At 42.4% G+C, this 23,412-nt stretch overlaps 1 protein-coding gene across 1 annotated transcript in view; it reads left to right on the forward strand.

Annotated features, from left to right (window-relative positions):
* LOC148902493 (cyclic nucleotide-gated channel alpha-2-like) overlaps nt 1-23,412 on the forward strand; it is a 37,438-nt gene that overhangs the window by 3,398 nt on the left and 10,628 nt on the right. The window contains exons 5-8 of the mRNA XM_088991103.1: nt 2,976-3,082; nt 10,816-11,303; nt 11,872-12,150; nt 12,829-12,927. Of these exons, the coding sequence (XP_088847229.1) occupies nt 2,976-3,082; nt 10,816-11,303; nt 11,872-12,150; nt 12,829-12,927 (973 nt within the window). The remainder of the gene's footprint in view (nt 1-2,975; nt 3,083-10,815; nt 11,304-11,871; nt 12,151-12,828; nt 12,928-23,412) is intronic.

Below are 23,412 nucleotides of genomic sequence, written 5' to 3' on the forward strand. Positions count from 1 at the left end.
CCGCCATCTCTGTACAGTAGGGATATACATCTATCTATCTATCTATCCTTCTATCTATCTATCTATCTATCTATCTATCTATCTATCTATCTATCTATCTATCTATCTATCTATCTATCTATCTATCTATCTATCTATCTATCTATCTATCTATCTATCTATCTATCCATCAAATTTCCCCATTGCGGGACGAATAAAGGTATTCTGATTCTGATTCTCATCCATATATATATGGAGCTCATGGCCAGCTCCGTTTCTTATATGGCGCTTGGCTGCCTTCTTTTGGCGGCTTTTGTTAATGCAGTTCGGCGCAGGATCGGATATATCGATAGTCCGGTTATATCGACATCCCGAGAATATCGATATAACGAGACTTTACTATGTATATATATATATATATATATATATATATATATCCATCCATTTTCCGTACCGCTTATTCCTCATTAGGGTCGCGGGGGATGCTGGAGCCTATCTCAGCTGTCTTCGGGCACGAGGCGGGGGACACCCTGAATTGGTTGCCAGCCAATCGCAGGGCACACAAAGACATACAACAGTCACTCTCACACTCACACCTCGGGACAATTTGGAGTGGTCAATTTGCCTGCCATGCATGTTTTTGGAGTGTGGGAGGAAACCGGAGGGCCCGGAGAAAACCCACGCGCGTCCGGGGAGAACATGCAAACTCCACACAGGGAGGCCGGAGCGGGACGCGAACCGGCGACCTCTGCACTGTGAAGCCGAGCAGCCAAGCGCCATATAAGAAACGGAGCTGGCCATGAGCTCCCTTTTGTGCCTCTTTTTTTTTTGGGTGAGAGATGTTCCCCCAATGTTGCCTCAAAATGGCACATATAATTCCTTAATGATTGCAAACATGTATGCTTTTATCTTCAGAACTACAGTGTATTTGAATCATATTCATAACTGGATGTGTAACAAGAAAGCATATTATCCGAATCTGAAGCCATTGTTTGGATTCACAAGCAATGCAAGACGTCTTAGCGTGAAGTCATTTTTATTCGTGTTTTGCATTTGAATAAAAAGTGACATCGGTTGTCCTTTAATACACAGTATGGAATGTTAATAATTTTCAAAATCATCACGCTTCAGCAGACAAAACAAGAAACGTTGCAAAAAACGATTGCATTCATATACAGTACAGTGGGCATGTACATAACACAACAGGGAAACTGCAACGCTTACATCTTACTGTATTATGTATACAATTTAAAAAAGTCATCAATCTTCTTCTGATTCCCATTTTTACCTTTTAACACAAGCACTTCAATCTCGTCTGCTACACACGAGCTAGCGTCTGAAAATGAAAATGGCTCTGCTACACGGGAGTTGGTCACGTAACACACTCACGTGACCAAGTCGACCAATGGCGCGACCGATGGCGTGTCACGTAACCAAGTCACGTGACCAAGTCGACCAATGGCGCGACCGATGGCGTGTCACGTAACCAAGACACGTGACCAAGTCGACCAATGGCGCGACCGATGTATCGATATACACAGCAAAATGGCCGGCGGGGGATGAAAAGGAGCACCGTAAGAACCGGATTATCGTAATAACAGGGTATCGTACTGAACGGAACTAATTATACATAAAAAGACTAGAAATGTGCACGGGAAATGACAATAGTATAGCAATAAGTGGTGGATATAACCGATATCGATATAACGAGACTTTACTGTATATATATATATTTATTTTTTTTAATAGGGCCAAAACTACCAGCAAAATTTTAGTTCGCTGACGAAGCCTCTTGGATGAGAAACGAAATGTCCGACACCTTCAAAGATGTACAGATGGAGGCTGAAGAAACCTTTTCATCGTTTGTCACTTTGTGTTGTTCTGTGCCATGTGGAACGGATATGGGTGGGTTTTCAGCATTTTTGGCTATAATATTCATCAAGACTGTGCTGAGCGATTGCACCTTTTTGGAAGCACCAATATGCCAGCACCATTTTTTATTTGGGAGGAATATCGTTGCCGTTTGACTGTCATGGCTGGACACCACAGGGGCCATTTTGCTTTTTTTGCGCCTGTTATGGGAAGTATTTTCAAAGCTACGCTATGTTCAGCAGAAACGTCGGTACTGTTGGACAGTCTGCTGCTGGATGGATGCATGGCTTGAGGAAGTGTCGCGGCTTGGAATTGAAGCGGATTGACGTGGGACAGGAGATGCGAGACCATTTCTTTTTGTCAATGGATGCTACAGTTTAGTGTTTACTGTCAACATTTACTTTGTAGCAGACGTACACATTTCACCATGAGGTCCTTGATCCACTGGTGAAAAGGACGCTTTGATCTTGTCTTTCATGTAGTACTGCTTCATACAACAAAGAGGGTGCAGAAAGTTCTGACGTTTGAATGCCTGTCTGTGTCTTTTGTGTTGTCCTGTAACATTATTTGTTGTTTTGTTTTTGACTTCAAGATGGCGTCGCGACAGTGGCCGCCTTTACAGCAGCACCTGTATTTTGTTTTTGCTGCTGTGAAAGGTACATATCTCCACTGACTGTGAGACAAATAAAGGCTCATTTGATTGAATCTGATCTAATCTGATCTAATCTGATCTAATATAATATGATCTGATCTAATATAATATATGATCTGATCTGATTTTATTTGATCTAATCTGATCTAATCTGATTTTATCTGATCTAATCTGATTTTTCTGATCTAATCTGATCTCTTCTGATCTAATCCGATATAATCTGATCTAATCTGATCTAATCTGATCTAATCTAACATGATCTGATCTGATTTTATCGGATCTAATCTGATCTAAATGGATCTCTTCTGATCTAATCGGATCTCTTCTGATTTTATCTGATCTAATCTGATCTAATCGGATCTAATCTGATCGAATCTGATTGAAACTGATCTAATTTTATCTAATTTTATCTAATCAGTAAAACAAATTATTCTTCACATGAGAAACATGCAAATGCATCTCGTTTTTTCAGGGCCTGTTTTGACGAGTTGCAGACGAGGAACGTGTTGGTATGGCTGGTCTTGGACTACATCTGCGACGGAGTTTACATCTTCGACATCGCGGTTCGTCTCCACACAGGTACTCAACATTCAATTCTTGAAATCAAATGAGAAGTAGATCGATCAACTGTGGTAATGTTTTTACCGACACTCCCCAATTTACGAACGAGATACATTACGAACAGTCGTTCGGAAGGTGAATTTGTTCGTAAATTGCTTCAGTGCTATTTACTGTATGGAATATATGTTTAAGGCTTGTATAAGTAACCTGTATTGGTTTGGACTAAAAAACAAACCTTTAATAAAATATATGCTCCATAAAGATATGTACATATACAGACATTCCCCGATTTACAAACATTCGAGTTATGAACATTTTGTATTAAGATATGTAGTTTTCTCTCCAATTGTAAATATATGTACATACATTCCATACTGTCACGTTCTGAGCGAGTGTGACAGCAGCTGACTTGTTGGAACGTAGTGGAATGTTTGGGATCCCAAAGCAGGCGACAGAGACGGGCTATTCAAGTAGGATGTTTATTCACAAATAAAAGAAAACACAGCGAGTAAGAAGGCAGGGGGTGATCCGACCCGCTTACTCCTCCAAAAAGCAAATGGCACACGGGGGTGCAAAATTTCACAATCCCGGAAGTTGACATGAATTTACGGGACGCGGGGGAGAACACCTCGGACTGGGTACACTTGCGCACCGAAGGAAGAGTCCAGGTACGGTAGAGACGCGAGGTGAGTCAATCATCCGGCACTGGCGAGGTGACCGTGAACCGTATAAATGCCCCATGCCCGTGATTAGAGAATTGACAGCAGGTGGAGGGCGGCAGGGAGAGGTAGCCCCGCCTCCAGCTGTCAATTCGCACGTAACACATACAAAATATAACACTGAAGCAATTTACGAACTAATTCACCTTCCGAACGACCGTTCGGAAGATGAATTAGTTCATAAATTGGGGAGTGTCTGTATGTTTAAATCTTAGATAAGTATATGTAAGGTTTATATAAATATGTTTAAAGGACAACCAATACCATTTTTTTGTTTCCTAACTGACATCAGAAAAACATTTGATAGTATCTAAAATACCCAAAACATGCAGGCTGATATTTTTAGTCAAATGCAAAACACCAATAAAAATGACTTCAAGTGTCCCAAAAACTACCTCAAAATGACCTAGGGATGGCGAGTTTCAGAAGGTCCTGCCCCCTTGTTCATGACGTCACGCCAATACGTCTTGCCTTGCTGTAGAATCAAAACAATAGTTTCAGAGTCGGAGAAGATGCTTTCTTGTTACTCATACAGTTATGAATATAACTGCATGTGAAGATACGGGCAAAACAGCACATTAGTGTTTAGCGGTAGCACATATAAACATCTATCCTCGTCTATAAAACCCAAATTTTGGAGGATGAAAGGTCTGCCATGCAAGATCTCAAAAGGCGTTAAACCGTTATTGGTGGGCGTTATTCTCATATATAATTTAACCTAAAACAGACATTCTGGCCATGGTTTGCCTGTTGTCTCCATGGTTTTTCTGAGTTGATTTTTTATCGTAGCATTCGTTCTTTCAACTAACCCTGCACTCTGTGAATGGTACGCGCAATGGTTCTTTAATGCAATACCTAAATGTTCTGAAATTTTGGTTATTACATCATTAACAAAATGTGGCCCATTATCACTCCAAATTATTCTTGGTATGCCATGTCCTGGAATAATATGTTTGCATAATGCATCAGATTTTTTGAAGGCACAATTACCACCCATTTGGTGAATGAATCAATTAGCACCGAACAGTATTTATAAGAACCACTTGTGCTTAGTTCAATGAAGTCCATGTGGACCATTTCAAAGGGGTGTGACCCCTGTGGAAATTTCCTCTTCTTGGTCGTATATTACCCTGTGGATTGTGTTTACAGCATATCAAACAACTCAGACAAAAGTTTTTTGCATATGAGTTGAAACCTCTGCTTATATGAAATACCTTTCCTGCTATAAACACCATCCCTTCTGTTGATACATGTGACCTACCATGGCTCAACCGAGCCACCATAGGAAACATGTTTCTCTGTAAACATGGTTTATTGTCTATTTCATACAGCCCATCAACTAGCATAGCACCATCGGCCAGCCACAGATCTTTTTCGGATTTTGTGGCTAATGCTTACATATCCTTCAAAACTTGTGTGGGCACTAATTCACGTGTCTCTTGATTTAGTAGATTGAAAGCAGTCAGAGCAGCCTTTGTGGCGGCTGCATCTGCTCTCGTTACCCGGCTAATCCTGTCTTTAGCCCTTGTGTGCACTGCACATCTGCATACATCCACACCTTTTGGAAGGAGGATAGCTTTCAACAAGCCTCTCAATAAATCTGCATGTTCAACCATCGTCCCGGTTGATGTAGTCATTCCCCTGCGGTTCCACTGGGCTGCAAAGCAGTGAAGTTGTGGAAAACGCATATTGGCTGTCTGTAAAAATCGTCACCGTATTTTCTTCTGCCCATTTACACGCTTCAGTCAATGTGAAAAGTGTATAAAACTGTGGTGTGACCAGCCATGATGTTTGGACTGGAGACAGTGCCACTGAAGAAAACACAGGAAGCAGAGCTGGAGGTAGCAGAGCTGAAGATGTTGAGGTTTTCTTCGGGAGTGACCAGGTTGGATAGGATCAGGAATGAGTACATTAGAGGAACAACTCATATTAGAGGCTTTGGAGAGAAAGTCAGAGAGGCCAGACTGAGATGGTTTGGACATGTCCAGAGCAGAGAAAGTGACTATATCGGGAGAAGAATGCTGAGCCTTGAACTGCCAGGCAGGAGACCGAAGAGGAGGTTTATGGATGGGGTCAGAGAGGACATGAAGGTAGCTGGTGTGAGAGAAGAGGATGCACAAAACCGGGATAGACGGAGGACATTGATTTGCTGTGGCGACCCCTGAGGGGAAAAGCCGAAAGGAAAAGAAGAAGTCAATGCAACAATTTCTCCTGCTTGCGCTGAATACGTGTTTGGCAATGAACCGTCAGCAATAATTTCAACGTCGGTTACAACAGCATAACCCACCCTGTTACCCCCTACATCTGACCTCGATGCAGAGCCGTCAACATACAGGTGGATGCTGTCAGGTAAAGGTGTGTCCTTCAAGTCTGGTCGTGGTTTGCAGTTCTCATTTATTCTGTCAACGCATGAATGTGGTTCTCCGTCAACAGGTAGAGGTACAAGTGTCGCCGGGTTAATGCTATTGCACCTCTCAACGGTTATGTGTGGTTGTTCCAGCAAAGTTGTCATGATAGACAAATGTCGTGCTGGTGACAAGAAAGTCATTTTTGTGCCTGTAATCAATAAGTCAACCGGGTGTGGTACCATCAGCGTTGTGGGATGGAAAAGTACAAGTTCAGCTGACGACTGAACTGCCAACGCTGCGGCACACACCGCTCTAACACGCGCTGGAAGAGCTGCAGCCACTGGATCCAGTCTTTTAGAATAAATTGCAACTGGTCTCAGCTTTTGTCCATGTTTTTGTAACAAGACTGAAGTCATGTATTTGTCTTTGCAGTCAATTGTTTGAACAAAAGGTTTGTCATAGTCAGGCAAGGCCAAAACCCTCGTATTGGCTATCAAATTTTTCAATTCTGTAAAGGCTGTGATGCCTTCCTCAGTCCACTGAATAGAGTCTTTCAGTGACATTTCGTCTTGGTATATGAGTGTCAATAATGGTTGAGTGACTTGTGCATAATGCGGAATCCAAGCTCTGCAGTAATTACACAGTCCCAAAAACGTCATCATCTGTTTTTTCATCTTGGATTGGATTGGATTGGATTTGCCTTTATTAGTCTCGCAGTGGAGAAATTTTGGGTCGGGGAACCTGCAAAATTGCCTGTTTTCTTTTGGTTGTCAACTCTCGTCCCCTTCTTGACAAAAGATGTCCTAGAAAAACAACTTCTTTTTGGCAAAACTAACTTATCCAAAGAAGCTTTGTTACCTGTATTCGCTAAATATTGGAACAAAGCTATTGATACAGTCTTGTTCTCGTCTTCAGTCGGTGAAGCAATTAAAATGTCGTCAACGTACAAAAGAATCTGAGAAGTCTCAGGATGTTTAAATCAGCAATACATGAAGACATTTCCTGTGAAAAAATTGTAGGGCTATCTGTAAACCCTTGTGGCAATCTTGTATATGTATATTTTTTCATTAAATGTAAATCCGAACCAATTATGTGAATTTTTGTGCAACGGAATGGAGAAAAAGGCATTGCTCAAATCTATTACTGTAAACCATTTTTGTTGGGTTTTAAACAGTTCAATAATGTGTGTGGGTCTGGCACACACGGAGCACGCGATTGTATGGATTTATTTATCTGTCGCAAATCATGCACCATTCTCCAAACCCCAGATTCAACTTTTTTTAACAGGAAATATCGGTGTATTACATTCACAAGTTGGGTCTTCAATCAAAATGCCAGCCTTCACCATATCCTGTATTATAGTCAAGTCGCCGCTCGCAAGAGGGAGCAATTTGGGGAGGGAGCGTTGGTAGACCTATAATAGCATCCTGTTTTAATGGATATTGTTTTAGTCTGGCTCGATAAGTCGTTTTAGGCAATACTTCAACTGGTTTTGCTGTTTTAAGTAAGCCCACATCTGTTTTTCCCAATGACCAAAGGGTGGCAGGGACGGCTGGAAAGTCCTCAGCCACTAGAGTGGCCATTAGTCATGATTCTAATGAATCAACCTTTACTGGGTCCCCCATAGCGTCAACTACGAAGGACTCCAGAAGTTTAACTTTTCTGCGTGTGTACCCTTCTTCTGTTGGTATTAAAGCTATTTGTAGTTGTTGTAACAGGTCTCTCCCCAACAAACTTATAGGACAATCTCCACTCAAGACCATAGTGATTTATTGGCTTCGAAATGGGTAACAATGTCACTTTCCCATCTGCTGATACCGCAGAAATTTGTTGTCGACTCGGAGTGACTCCTGGAATGGTGTCTCTTAACACTGATCTGCATGCACCACTATCACAAAGAAATTTTACATCCTTTTTCCCAAATTTTAGCCAATAATAAGGTTTTTTTGTTTTCTGGCAAAGTCAAGGCAAATACATTTGCCAAATCCAAGATTTCAACTGGTTTCATTGATCCCCCTTTCCCACTGTCGTGACTGTCGTCGTCAGTGGAAAAACGGGGTTCCTCACGTCAATCTGAATGTTTTGTACTTTGTCCTTCACCATATCGTGTGTTGTATGGTGGAGGTCTGTAAGATTTCCCACGTTTCCTTTGCGGTGTATTTTTTTCTTTTGCAGTGTCGAGCAATATGCCCTGCACCGCCACAATTATAGCATCGATCGTTGGACGGCAAACGTCTCTTTACCCGATCTTGGTACAACACGTCCTCCATTATGTCACCCATGGCACAGGCCGTCACTTGTTTCATCAGCGATCCTACACCATTTCCCCACTTTTTTCTCACCACTTCTTGGACATGTATAGCCCACTCCATGAGATCAACCAGCCTTCCAGATCGGTGTTTAAATTGTTTGCTTAAATTGGTTAACGTATACGGAGTCCTCATCAGAAGATTCAGGAATACAGCTGTGGTTTCTGAAAACATTTTCAAAGCATCCCCTGAAAGTGTTTACATCGTCGCCACATTGCTGTCTACATTGCTGAGTTTTGTTTGAAGTTTGGTGATTTTTTTTCCACGATTTTCTGATGTTCTCACACACTAATCTGCGTTGCGATGTCACCTCCTCATACGTCATGTTCTGTCCCGTTGAAATCTTCCCAGTATAACACCCTTTCACTCGATTCCAATGATGCCCCAGACATCTCCTGAGAACCTTTAGTGTTTCTTGCCCATTTAGCTGATAAGAGGCACACAATTCCTCAAAATTCTCAGTCCAGCTTTCTGCATTCTCAACAAAATCCTAATCATTTGCACGCTTCAGCTACATCACTGTCACACCAAGGTCTTGAGCGCTTCATGTTGCTGGTTTGCCCAAGTCACAGTTGGAGTCACCAACAGGGCGGCTACCCGCTCTCGAGGGGTAACACAATTGGTCTCCTTCCCCTTCAGAGCAGTGAAGGAGGAGGAAGAGGAGGAGGGGTGCTGAGCTGCCTGCATTCCAGGGCAGCACACAGCCCCTCCCCCAGGCCCCCCATGGGGGCTCTCCGCAGCCTGAAACAATGGCTGCTTTCCTGCCGCCATGGGGTCTGTCTTCTAACGGGGACTGCCAACCGCAGATGCCTCCTGGAGCTTCAAACGAAACATAATATCTTTCAATGGCTGCACTTGCAAAGCACCAGAAAATTCACCACGCTGCATCCATTTTTTACAATAAACTTCATATCCCGGAAACTTCTTTGTCATGAATTCAGTATCCCGATGGATTGGTGTTTTTTTTAGGAAAGATTGCACCCATTGTCACAATTCACCACAGTTCACCAACAATGTGCTCCTGTTGCCTTTTGTCCCAGCAAAGCACACACCCGCTGTGTTAACTCAAACAAAAGAAGCCTCCTGCTGTGTCAACGTCTCCAACCAAGCGACGCGCTCACATACACACACAATGAATGCACATACACGCACACGCACATGCGTGCACGCACTCACACGCACACACTCACAAACGGCTCAAATGGCTTCACACCTGACCCCCTTTGTTTAAGAACTTTCTCTTGCACAAAGAAACGTTTCCAGCTCACCACTCAGCAAAAATCAGCCAAAATGAATGCATTAATATCACGGAAAATCTACGATCAATTGCAGCTGCTTTTAAACAAAAACAGAACACATAATCCCCTGGGTCAAAATTAATATATATATATTTTTTTTTTATTTTTTTCTCCAGTCCTCAACAGAAATAATTTCCAGGAGTTCACCCCTTGTGAAAAATCTATCCTAGAAGATTCCGGTCTTATGCTTCGTTAGCCGGCGTGCGGGAGCAAACTGATGACCTGAAATAGCGTCAGTCACGTGCAAAAACTTTTTACGCATAGGCTCAGAGTAGAATGATCCACCTTGACCAATTGTAATCCGATTACTAGCCTGAGATGTGCAGATTAACTGTGAATAGATTTCCTTTTTTGGTCAGAAAGAATCCCACAATACATTCAAACAAAATGGCTGCGTGCTGGCGTCACCCACCTGGAAAACTCGTCAAACTCGTCCATGTGGTCAGGACAGGATAAAGAGGAGAGCCCTCCACGCCGAAGGGCAGAATCCTTTGGCTCTCATGGTCAGCCAAAAGCAGGTGCCGCCAAAGGAAGGAATCCTTTGTTTCTCGTAAACAGTCACACCCAGGCAGGCATCCCCGCTTGCCCCCCGCTTGCTCCGGTCCTGAGACCCTTGGCACGGGTTTCTTGGCACCAATTTATGTTAGGTTCTAATTCTTGTATTTCTTCCTGATTCTGGTTTGACGAAGCTTTCCGATGAAATACCAGCGGGGACCATAAATGGTGAACAGAAAAACTACGTTATTCTCATAAACAATAGAAAAACATGCTGAGTCGGAGCGGGAAGCCAAGAGAGCAAAGCCCGCCCCTTTTACCTAGTTTTATCACACAGCAGCGATGAGATTGTCCTATCAGCAACGGGAAAGGGGGTTGGGAGAACATTAGACTGGAAATGAATACTTGTTGCATCTTACTCATGCAACAAGTTATCTAATAAGCTACATACATCCATATAGACTAAACTAAACATGAAATAACATAGGATGTTTACGGATGTGTATGAAAACACTATCAGGATGATCATTCTTATCCTTTTCGGAGAACTAGTTGCAATCCATTTCTGCTTTATTTCTCAAGGTTTCCTGGAACAAGGCCTGATGGTGAAGGACGGCCAGCGTTTGCGTGAAACCTATATCCGAACCTTCCAATGTAAACTGGACATCTGCTCCATTCTTCCAACCGATCTGTTGTATTTGACTTTGGGAATCAGTCACACTCCCCTTCTTCGATTCAATCGTCTGCTCCGACTGCCACGGCTCTTTGAGTTCTTTGAACGTACGGAAACCAGAACGGGCTACCCAAATACCTTCCGCATCGGTAAACTTGTCGCCTACATCCTGGTGATCATCCATTGGAATGCCTGCGGGTACTACAGCTTCTCCAAGGTCCTGGGATTGGGTTCCGACTCCTGGGTTTATCCCAACGCCTCGGATCCAGAGTACGCCTCCCTGACCCGAAGTTACATCTACTGCCTGTACTGGTCTACTTTGACGCTGACTACCATTGGAGAGACTCCGCCTCCTGTCAGAGATGAAGAGTATCTGTTCTTAATATTTGACTTTCTGGTAGGTTGGTAAAAACATTAGTTATAATAATAGTAAAAAGACATTTCATTTATTAACGCCTTTAAAAACTCTCAAGGTCACTTCACAGTCACAGGATACAGGAGCGGCAGCCACACGCACCAGCGTTCACTCAACCCGGAAGTAACTCAAATAAATAGGTAGCTAGCTAATAGATAGCATCAAGTCTCAAATTCCTCATCTCTGCATTTGTGTAAATATTGTCTTTCAAATAAATAAATAGACAAATAAATACACTTAAAAAAAATAGATAGCGAGATAGCTAGCTAGCTGGATATCTCGATAGATAGCTTGATAGATATCTAGCTAGGTATGTAGGTAGGTAGGTAGGTAAGTAGGTATCTAGATAGATAGGTAGGTAGGTAGCTATCTAGCTAGATAGATAGGTAGGTAGGTAGGTAGCTAGCCAGCCAGCTAGTTTGATAATTAGATAGTTTTGAAAATTCCAGTTGGCACTTTCCTCACATTTTTAGTACAGAAATGGATGTCAGATTCTTTTTGAAGGTTTCAACAGAGCTGCTGTTTGAGCATATTTCTTTTCTTGTTCCAGGTCGGCGTTCTGATTTTTGCATCCATTGTGGGGAACGTGGGAGCCATGATCTCCAATATGAATGCCACAAGAGCAGGCTTTCAGACGCGTGTGGATTCTCTGAAACATTACATGCACTTCAGGCATGTGAACAAGGTGTTGGAACAGCGGGTCATTCGGTGGTTTGACTACCTCTGGACAAATAAGAAGACTATCGATGAACAGGAAGTGCTGAGGAGCTTACCCAGTAAACTAAGAGCGGAGATCGCAATCAACGTTCACCTGGACACGCTGAAGAAGGTAAAGACCTGATTCGACAGAGCGCAACGTTGCACTCTACCAGTGTCTGAAATAACATCTGCCCGGAGGCCCAGGGCGAGCAACTTTTACGTCGGGCGTACAAAAAGTCTCCGCCCGGGTGGCCGACAAATTCTTGAAGACGGTGCCATTTGCTTTATTCAAAAAAGCAAACGTTTGAACGAAGATTTCGTTCGGTTTGGAAATTTGGGAATTTCAGTTCGTTTGGCAATTTGCATACTCGGCACGGCAGCCAATGAGAAGCCTACTTCGTGCTTCCGGACTTTCCCGAGCGTTATAAGGTTGTGCATTTGCATATCATTTTCCAAAGTAGATGCACAGAACCGCAGCCCCAGAAGAAAGATTCAAAAGAAGCTAACAAAATTTATGACGCTACAAACCATAAACGTACATTATCCCGTGACTGTAAAGTGTACGTGAGAGGGAGCATTTGTGGTCAGTACATCCTTAATAAAAACTATCCTTAACACTTTGCTACAATGTGTTTTTTTTGCGATTAGTCGTCTTATTGTGTTTCAAGTTGTGAAAAATGAGGCAGGCAACTTTATGGCCGGGCAGGCAACTTTTCAGAGTTGTCTGCCCGAGTGTCCGCTAACTTTTTTGTCATGAGTTTCAGACACTGACTCTACCTCCTTTTACAATCCTGATTTCTGCATATAGGTGCATATTTTCCAGGACTGCGAGGCAGGACTCTTGGTAGAGTTGGTGCTCAAACTTCAACCGCAGGTTTTCAGTCCAGGAGATTACATTTGTCGAAAGGTAAGACTGAAGTACTCTTGAGTTTACCCAGCAATGTTCAGCTGACACAACTCGTATTGTTTTGCTGTCAACTAGCACAATTCTGAAATGCATTTTAGCAGCGTAAATAGGAACCAAACTATGGAATTGGATCTTATCAGAATGGAATTGCACCTCTTCCAAATGTGGATGAAAGAAATTTGATCCAGATTACCTTCATTAATGTGTCCATTCCAGTGCCAGGGTTTTTGTCATTGTCACTCGAATTCCAGAACCTACAGAATAATAACAATAAATACATTTCATTTCTAAGCGCCTTTCAAAACTCTGAAGATCATTTTACAGTCACAGGATCAGTTTTTCTTTAGGTGAGCAGCGGCAGCCATAGGCCCCAGTGTTCACCCAACCCGGAAGTAACTCAAATAGAAAGCGAGCTAGCTAGCTAATAGATAGCTAATAGTTAGCGAGCTAAATAGCCAACCAGCCAGCTAGATAGCAATACAGCTAATAGATAGCTTTTCAAATAGTTAGCCAAATAGCTATCTAGATAGCTAGCGAATAGAGAGCTAATAGCTAGCTAATAACTAGCGAATAGATAGCTATTAGAGTAGCGAATAGATAGCGAATAGCAAGCGAATAGATAGCTAATACCTAGGAATAGATAGCTAATACCTAGCGAATAGATACCTAATACCAAGCGAATAGATAGCTAATACCTAGCGAATAGATACCTAATACCAAGCGAATAGATAGCTAATACCTAGCGAATAGATAGCTATTAGATATCTAGCGATATAGCTAATATATACAGTAGCTAGCTAAATAGCTAGCGAGTTAATACATTTTCAAGACGTCTTAAATGAGGTCAACTGAAGACGCATAACTGATGGATTGCCTACATCTGCTCAATTTATAATAATAATAATAATAATAATAATAATAATAATAATAATAATAATAATAATAATAATAATAATAATTTTATAATTATTTTTCAGTTGCTAATATCTTCACGAATATTGACAGGGTCCAAATGTAACTTTAAAAGAATTTGTTGTACAGACGGTGAAATTGAGCCGCATGAGTTGCTTTCACCGGTCCGCTTTACTTCCGGAATAAAATTCGAGGCCTTTTTCTTCGTCGTCTTCTTCTTCTATGTCATCGTCTTCGTCGTCTTCTTCTTCGCCATGTCGTCACGTGTTAGTCTTCTTCGTTTAAACGATGGTTTGCGATAAAGATATGCATTTACTGACACCTACCACGTTGGAGTTTGGACTAAATGAGCCCAAAAATAATTTTGGCCGACTTTTAGATTTTGCTCCCTATATCAGAAAACAATAATCTATAATGTATAACCATTGGTCAAAATAAATGTAGCCTTATAGTAATAATAATACTACTACTACTACTACTACTACTACTACTACTACTACTACTACTACTAATAATAATAATAATAATAATAATAATAATAATAATAATAATAATAATAATAATAATGTAGCCACAAGGGGGCACAAGCCAGTGTCTTATTGTGCCGGTCCCAAGCCCGGATAAATACAGAGGGTTGTGTCAGGAAAGGCATCCGACGTAAAAAAAAATGCCAAAACAAATATGCGAATCAAACCTATGAATCCCATACCGGATCGGTCGAGGCCCGGGTTAACAACGGCCACCATTGGTACTGTTGACCTTCAGGGTGCCAGTGGAAAATGGACTACTGTTGGTCGAAGAAGGAGAGGAGGGAGGTGTGCCCGGAGGAAAAGAGAGAGATGGAACGCCAAGAGTATAGAACTAAGAGTAGGAACTTTGAATGTAGGAACAATGACAGGTAAAGGTAGAGAGCTGGTTGACATGATGCAGAGAAGGAAGGTAGACATACTTTGTATCCACGAGACCAGGTGGAAAGGGAGCAAGGCTAGAAGCTTAGGGTCAGGGTTTAAGTTGTTCTATCATGGTGAAGACAAAAGAGAAATGGAGTTGGGGTTATCTTAAAAGAGGAGTTTGTTAGGAATGTCTTAGAAGTAAAAAGAGTATCAGATATAATGATGAGTCTGAAGCTAGAAATTGAAGGTGTGATGTTCAATGTTGTTTGTGGGTATGCCCCACAAGTAGGATGTGAGCTGGCGAAGAAGGAGGAATTTTGGTTGGACTTTGATGAAGTCATACAGAACATCCCGAGAAGTGAGAGTGTTGTAATTGGTGGAGACTCCAATGGACATGTTGGCGCAGGAAACAAAGATGATGAGGAGGTGATGGGTAGGTTTGGACTCCAGATGAGGAACGCTGAAGGACAGATGGTGGTTGACTTTGCTAAGAGAATGCAAATGGCTATTGTGAATACTTTCTTTCAGAAGAGACAGGAACATAGGGTGACCTACAATAGTGGCGGCAGAAGTACACAGGTAGACTACATTTTGTGTCAACGGCGCCATCTAAGGGGGAATCAGTGACTGCAAAGTAGTGGTTGGTGAGAGTGTAGCCAGACAGCATAGGTTGGTGGTGTGTAGGATGACACTGGCAGTGAGGAAGATGAAGAATCCAAAGGCTGAAGTGAGGACAAAATGGTGGAAGTTGAAAAAGGAAGAGTGTTGCATGACATTTAGGAAGGAGGTAAGACAAGCACTGGGTGGGCAAGAGGTCCTTCCAGATGATTGGCAAACTACAGCAAACATAATCAGAGACACAGGTCGAAAAGTACTTGGTGTATCGAGTGGAAGAAAGGTAGATAAGGAGACTTGGTGGTGGAATGGGCAGGTGCAGGAGTGTATACAGAGAAAGAGGTTAGCAAAGAAGAAGTGGGACACTGAGAGGACGGACGAGAGTAGACAGCAGTACAAGGAGATGCAGCGCACGGTTAAAGTAAAGGTGGCAAAGGCCAAACAAGAGGCCTATGATGACTTATATGCTCGGCTGGACAGCAAGGAAGGTGAGACTGATCTTTCCAGGCTGGCAAGACAGAGAGACAAAGATGGTAAGGACCTGCAGCAGGTTCGGGTGATTAAGGATAGAGATGGCAATGTATTAACAGGTGCCTGTAGTGTGATGGCAATATGGAAAGAGTACTTTGAAGAATTGATGAACGAGGAAAATGAGAAGGAACAAAGAGTAGAAGACGTGACTGTTGTGGACCAAGACGTAGCAAGCATTAGCAAGGATGAAGTGAGGAGGGCGCTGAAGAGGATGAAGGGGGGAAAGGGCCTGATGATTTACCAATCGAGGTATGGAAATGTCTTGGAGAGGTGGCGGTGTTGTTCCTGACTGGGTTATTCAACAAGATCTTCGATGGTGAACAGATGCCTGAAGAATGGAGACGAAGTGTACTCGTGCCCATTTTTAAGAACAAAGGAGATGTGCAGAGTTGTACTAATTACAGAGGAATAATGTTGATGTGCCATACAATGAAACTCTGGGAAAGAGTAGTTGAAGCTAGACTAAGAGCAGAAGTGAACATTTGTGAGCAGCAGTATGGCTTCATGCCAAAAAAGAGTGCGACAGATGCAGTGTTTGCTTTAAGAATGCTGATAGAGAAGTACAGAGAAGGTCAGAAGGAATTGCATTGTGTCTTTGTAGATCTGGAGAAAGCGTATGACAGGGTGCCCAGAGAAGAGCTGTGTCATTGCATGAGGAAGTCTGGAGTGACGGAAAAGTATGTCAGAGCGGTACAAGACATGTAGCATGACCGTAAGTCAGTTGTTAGGTGTGCTGTCGGTATGACTGAGGAATTCAAGGTGGAAGTGGGACTCCACCAGGGGTCAGCTCTGAGCCCCTTCTTGTTTGCTCTGGTGATAGACAGGCTGACAGACGATATTAGACAAGAATCTCCTTGGACCATGATGTTTGCAGATGACATTGTGTTCTGTAGTGAGAACAGGGAACAGGTGGCGGAGAAACTAGAGCTGTGACGATATGCCCTGGAAAGGAGATGAATGAAGATCAGTTGCAGCAAGACGGAATATATGTGTGTGAATGAGAGGGATCCAAGTGCAAGAGTTAATGCTACAGGGAGAAGAGATAAAGAAGGTGGAGGATTTTAAGTACTTGGGGTCAACTGTCCAGAACAATGGAGAGTGTGAAAAAGAGGCGAAGAAGCGTGTCCAGGCAGGCTGGAGCGGCTGGAGAAAAATGTCAGGTGTGATGTGTGATAGAAGGGTTTCAGCTAGGATGAAAGTGTATAAAACCGTGGTGAGACCAGCCATGATGTTTGGACTGGAGACAGTGCCACTGAAGAAAAGCAGAGCTGGAGGTAGCAGAGCTGAAGATGTTGAGGTTTTCTTTGGGAGTGACCAGGTTGGATAGGATCAGGAATGAGTACATTAGAGGGACAACTCAGAGGCTTTGGAGAGAAAGTCAGAGAGGCCAGACTGAGATGGTTTGGACATGTCCAGAGGAGAGAGAGTGACTATATCGGGAGAAGGATGCTCAGTCTTGAACTGCCAGGCAGGAGACCGAGAGGAAGACCGAAGAGGAGGTTTATGGATGTGGTCAAAGAGGACACGAAGGTAGCTGGTGTGAAAGAAGAGGATGCACAAAACCGAGATAGATGGAGGACATTGATTCACTGTGGCGACCCCTGAGGGGAAACGCCGAAAGGAAAATAATAATAATAATAATAATAATAATAATAATAATAATCATAATCATAATAATAATAATAATAATAATGAAAAACTTAGCCTGTGACTGTACAGTGACCTTGAGAGTTTTGAAAGGTGCTTAGAAAGGAAATGTATAATAATAATAATAATAATAATAATAATAATAATAATAATAATAATAATAATAATAATAATAATAATAATAATAATCCTCTTCTTCTTTTCCTTTCGGCTTTTCCCTTCAGGGGTCGCCACAACGAATCAATGTCCTCCCTCTATCCCGAGAATAATAATAATAAAAAAAAAATAATAATAATAATAATAATAACAACAATAATAATAATATGCCCTGCGATTGGCTGGCAACCAATTCAGGGTGTCCCCCGCCTCGTGCTCGAAGACAGCTGAGATAGGCTCCAGTATCCCCCGCGACCCTAATGAGGAATAAGCTGTACGGAAAATGGATGGATGGATAATAATAATAATAATAATAATAATAATAATAATAATAATAATAATAATAATAATAATAATAATAATAATAATACATTTTATTTTCAACACCCTTTCAAAGCTCTCAAGGTCACTTTACAGTAACAGTTGAGTGTTTGGACGACATCAACATTCAGTACAACGTTAGAAACCTTAGACCAGGGGTGGGCAAACTTTTTGACTCGCGGGCCGCATTCGGTTCGAAAATTTGACAGAAGGGCCGGGCCAGGAGCATTTGGAGGGAGTGTTTGGGCCGGAAATACTAAACCTAAAGCATTAAAGGACAACCGACGCCTCCGGACAAGTTCTGTCCATAATTTATAAAATCACTTCAAATGACTTCGACTGAGCGTATTTTACAAAGATTCCACAGCATATCGCTATAGTTTACGTTTTAAGACTTGCGCTGAATATTCATGAAGTCTTGTTTTCGAGTTGATGACGATCCCCATGTGACGTCACGTTTGGACCGCCCCTGACCGAGCAAGCGACACACAATGCATTTTGGGTACTTTGTTTGGTCTGAAAACTTCGTGTTGATGGCGAAATTAGAAGGAAAACACGTAAATAATGCCATGGTGAATCGTTGTGTGTTGCACCAAGACTACTATCAAAGTCAAAGTCAAAGTCAAAGTCAGCTTTATTGTCAAATATGCTAATATGCATGACATACAGCACAGATGAAATTAATGTCCTCTCGGACCCAGCGTGCAAGACATACAAGGCACTTATAACGTGGCTAAAAAAGACATACAATTGACAACAGACAATACATGTAATTTCTGTATGTAAAGTGAGGTAGTGTCGTATGGAAAGTGAGGTGACGTATGTAAAGTGAGGGAGTGACATATGTAAAGTGAGGAAGTGACGTACATAAAGTGACGTAATGTCGTAATTGCAAAAACAAACAACTAGAAAGGGTTGAAGTGAGGTCTTGTCTAATGAGAAATAACAAAAAATAGAGTTCAGGATGATCGTACAGCATGTAGCGTGTACTCAGAGTTCGGTGAGTGTGGCAGTGGGAAGGGGCAGGCTGGGCAGGGCTGGGAGGGAGTTGAGTCTCAGGACTGCCTGGTGGCAGAAACTGTCCTTGAGCCTGCTGGTCTTGGTCCCGATGGCAGCAGGCTGAAGAGGCTGTGGGAGGGGTGGGTGGGATCGCCAGCGATCCGGATGGCTCTGCGGGTGAGGCGGGTGTTGTAGATGTCCTGAAGGGGGGGGAGAGAGACACCGATGATCTTCTCAGCTGTCCTCACGATGCGCTGCAGAGTCCGCTTTACTTCCGGAATAAAATTCGAGGCCTTTTTCTTCGTCGTCTTCTTCTTCTATGTCATCGTCTTCGTCGTCTTCTTCTTCGCCATGTCGTCACGTGTTAGTCTTCTTCGTTTAAACGATGGTTTGCGATAAAGATATGCATTTACTGACACCTACCACGTTGGAGTTTGGACTAAATGAGCCCAAAAATAATTTTGGCCGACTTTTAGATTTTGCTCCCTATATCAGAAAACAATAATCTATAATGTATAACCATTGGTCAAAATAAATGTAGCCTTATAGTAATAATAATAATAATACTAATACTACTACTACTACTACTACTACTACTACTACTACTACTACTACTACTACTAATAATAATAATAATAATAATAATAATAATAATAATAATAATAATAATAATAATGTAGCCACAAGGGGGCACAAGCCAGTGTCTTATTGTGCCGGTCCCAAGCCCGGATAAATACAGAGGGTTGTGTCAGGAAGGGCATCCGACGTAAAAAAAATTGCCAAAACAAATATGCGAATCAAACCTATGAATCCCATACCGGATCGGTCGAGGCCCGGGTTAACAACGGCCACCATTGGTACTGTTGACCTTCAGGGTGCCAGTGGAAAATGGACTACTGTTGGTCGAAGAAGGAGAGGAGGGAGGTGTGCCCGGAGGAAAAGAGAGAGATGGAACGCCAAGAGTATAGAACTAAGAGTAGGAACTTTGAATGTAGGAACAATGACAGGTAAAGGTAGAGAGCTGGTTGACATGATGCAGAGAAGGAAGGTAGACATACTTTGTATCCACGAGACCAGGTGGAAAGGGAGCAAGGCTAGAAGCTTAGGGTCAGGGTTTAAGTTGTTCTATCATGGTGAAGACAAAAGAGAAATGGAGTTGGGGTTATCTTAAAAGAGGAGTTTGTTAGGAATGTCTTAGAAGTCAAAAGAGTATCAGATATAATGATGAGTCTGAAGCTAGAAATTGAAGGTGTGATGTTCAATGTTGTTTGTGGGTATGCCCCACAAGTAGGATGTGAGCTGGCGAAGAAGGAGGAATTTTGGTTGGACTTTGATGAAGTCATACAGAACATCCCGAGAAGTGAGAGTGTTGTAATTGGTGGAGACTCCAATGGACATGTTGGCGCAGGAAACAAAGATGATGAGGAGGTGATGGGAAGGTTTGGACTCCAGATGAGGAACGCTGAAGGACAGATGGTGGTTGACTTTGCTAAGAGAATGCAAATGGCTATTGTGAATACTTTCTTTCAGAAGAGACAGGAACATAGGGTGACCTACAATAGTGGCGGCAGAAGTACACAGGTAGACTACATTTTGTGTCAACGGCGCCATCTAAGGGGGAATCAGTGACTGCAAAGTAGTGGTTGGTGAGAGTGTAGCCAGACAGCATAGGTTGGTGGTGTGTAGGATGACACTGGCAGTGAGGAAGATGAAGAATCCAAAGGCTGAAGTGAGGACAAAATGGTGGAAGTTGAAAAAGGAAGAGTGTTGCATGACATTTAGGAAGGAGGTAAGACAAGCACTGGGTGGGCAAGAGGTCCTTCCAGATGATTGGCAAACTACAGCAAACATAATCAGAGACACAGGTCGAAAAGTACTTGGTGTATCGAGTGGAAGAAAGGTAGATAAGGAGACTTGGTGGTGGAATGGGGAGGTGCAGGAGTGTATACAGAGAAAAAGGTTAGCAAAGAAGAAGTGGGACACTGAGAGGACGGACGAGAGTAGACAGCAGTACAAGGAGATGCAGCGCACGGTTAAAGTAAAGGTGGCAAAGGCCAAACAAGAGGCCTATGATGACTTATATGCTCGGCTGGACAGCAAGGAAGGTGAGACTGATCTTTACAGGCTGGCAAGACAGAGAGACAAAGATGGTAAGGACCTGCAGCAGGTTCGGGTGATTAAGGATAGAGATGGCAATGTATTAACAGGTGCCTGTAGTGTGATGGCAATATGGAAAGAGTACTTTGAAGAATTGATGAACGAGGAAAATGAGAAGGAACAAAGAGTAGAAGACGTGACTGTTGTGGACCAAGACGTAGCAAGCATTAGCAACGATGAAGTGAGGAGGGGCGCTGAAGAGGATGAAGGGGGGAAAGGGCCTGATGATTTACCAATCGAGGTATGGAAATGTCTTGGAGAGGTGGCGGTGTTGTTCCTGACTGGGTTATTCAACAAGATCTTCGATGGTGAACAGATGCCTGAAGAATGGAGACGAAGTGTACTCGTGCCCATTTTTAAGAACAAAGGAGATGTGCAGAGTTGTACTAATTACAGAGGAATAATGTTGATGTGCCATACAATGAAACTCTGGGAAAGAGTAGTTGAAGCTAGACTAAGAGCAGAAGTGAACATTTGTGAGCAGCAGTATGGCTTCATGCCAAAAAAGAGTGCGACAGATGCAGTGTTTGCTTTAAGAATGCTGATAGAGAAGTACAGAGAAGGTCAGAAGGAATTGCATTGTGTCTTTGTAGATCTGGAGAAAGCGTATGACAGGGTGCCCAGAGAAGAGCTGTGTCATTGCATGAGGAAGTCTGGAGTGACGGAAAAGTATGTCAGAGCGGTACAAGACATGTAGCATGACCGTAAGTCAGTTGTTAGGTGTGCTGTCGGTATGACTGAGGAATTCAAGGTGGAAGTGGGACTCCACCAGGGGTCAGCTCTGAGCCCCTTCTTGTTTGCTCTGGTGATAGACAGGCTGACAGACGATATTAGACAAGAATCTCCTTGGACCATGATGTTTGCAGATGACATTGTGTTCTGTAGTGAGAACAGGGAACAGGTGGCGGAGAAACTAGAGCTGTGACGATATGCCCTGGAAAGGAGATGAATGAAGATCAGTTGCAGCAAGACGGAATATATGTGTGTGAATGAGAGGGATCCAAGTGCAAGAGTTAATGCTACAGGGAGAAGAGATAAAGAAGGTGGAGGATTTTAAGTACTTGGGGTCAACTGTCCAGAACAATGGAGAGTGTGAAAAAGAGGCGAAGAAGCGTGTCCAGGCAGGCTGGAGCGGCTGGAGAAAAATGTCAGGTGTGATGTGTGATAGAAGGGTTTCAGCTAGGATGAAAGTGTATAAAACCGTGGTGAGACCAGCCATGATGTTTGGACTGGAGACAGTGCCACTGAAGAAAAGCAGAGCTGGAGGTAGCAGAGCTGAAGATGTTGAGGTTTTCTTTGGGAGTGACCAGGTTGGATAGGATCAGGAATGAGTACATTAGAGGGACAACTCAGAGGCTTTGGAGAGAAAGTCAGAGAGGCCAGACTGAGATGGTTTGGACATGTCCAGAGGAGAGAGAGTGACTATATCGGGAGAAGGATGCTCAGTCTTGAACTGCCAGGCAGGAGACCGAGAGGAAGACCGAAGAGGAGGTTTATGGATGTGGTCAAAGAGGACACGAAGGTAGCTGGTGTGAAAGAAGAGGATGCACAAAACCGAGATAGATGGAGGACATTGATTCACTGTGGCGACCCCTGAGGGGAAACGCCGAAAGGAAAATAATAATAATAATAATAATAATAATAATAATAATAATCATAATCATAATAATAATAATAATAATAATGAAAAACTTAGCCTGTGACTGTACAGTGACCTTGAGAGTTTTGAAAGGTGCTTAGAAAGGAAATGTATAATAATAATAATAATAATAATAATAATAATAATAATAATAATAATAATAATAATAATAATAATAATAATAATAATCCTCTTCTTCTTTTCCTTTCGGCTTTTCCCTTCAGGGGTCGCCACAACGAATCAATGTCCTCCCTCTATCCCGAGAATAATAATAATAAAAAAAAAATAATAATAATAATAATAATAACAACAATAATAATAATATGCCCTGCGATTGGCTGGCAACCAATTCAGGGTGTCCCCCGCCTCGTGCTCGAAGACAGCTGAGATAGGCTCCAGTATCCCCCGCGACCCTAATGAGGAATAAGCTGTACGGAAAATGGATGGATGGATAATAATAATAATAATAATAATAATAATAATAATAATAATAATAATAATAATAATAATAATAATAATAATAATACATTTTATTTTCAACACCCTTTCAAAGCTCTCAAGGTCACTTTACAGTAACAGTTGAGTGTTTGGACGACATCAACATTCAGTACAACG

This window comes from Hippocampus bargibanti, linkage group LG02, assembly GCF_051943395.1.
Source record: "Hippocampus bargibanti isolate YZ-2025 linkage group LG02, ASM5194339v1, whole genome shotgun sequence".
Taxonomy (NCBI): domain Eukaryota; kingdom Metazoa; phylum Chordata; class Actinopteri; order Syngnathiformes; family Syngnathidae; genus Hippocampus; species Hippocampus bargibanti.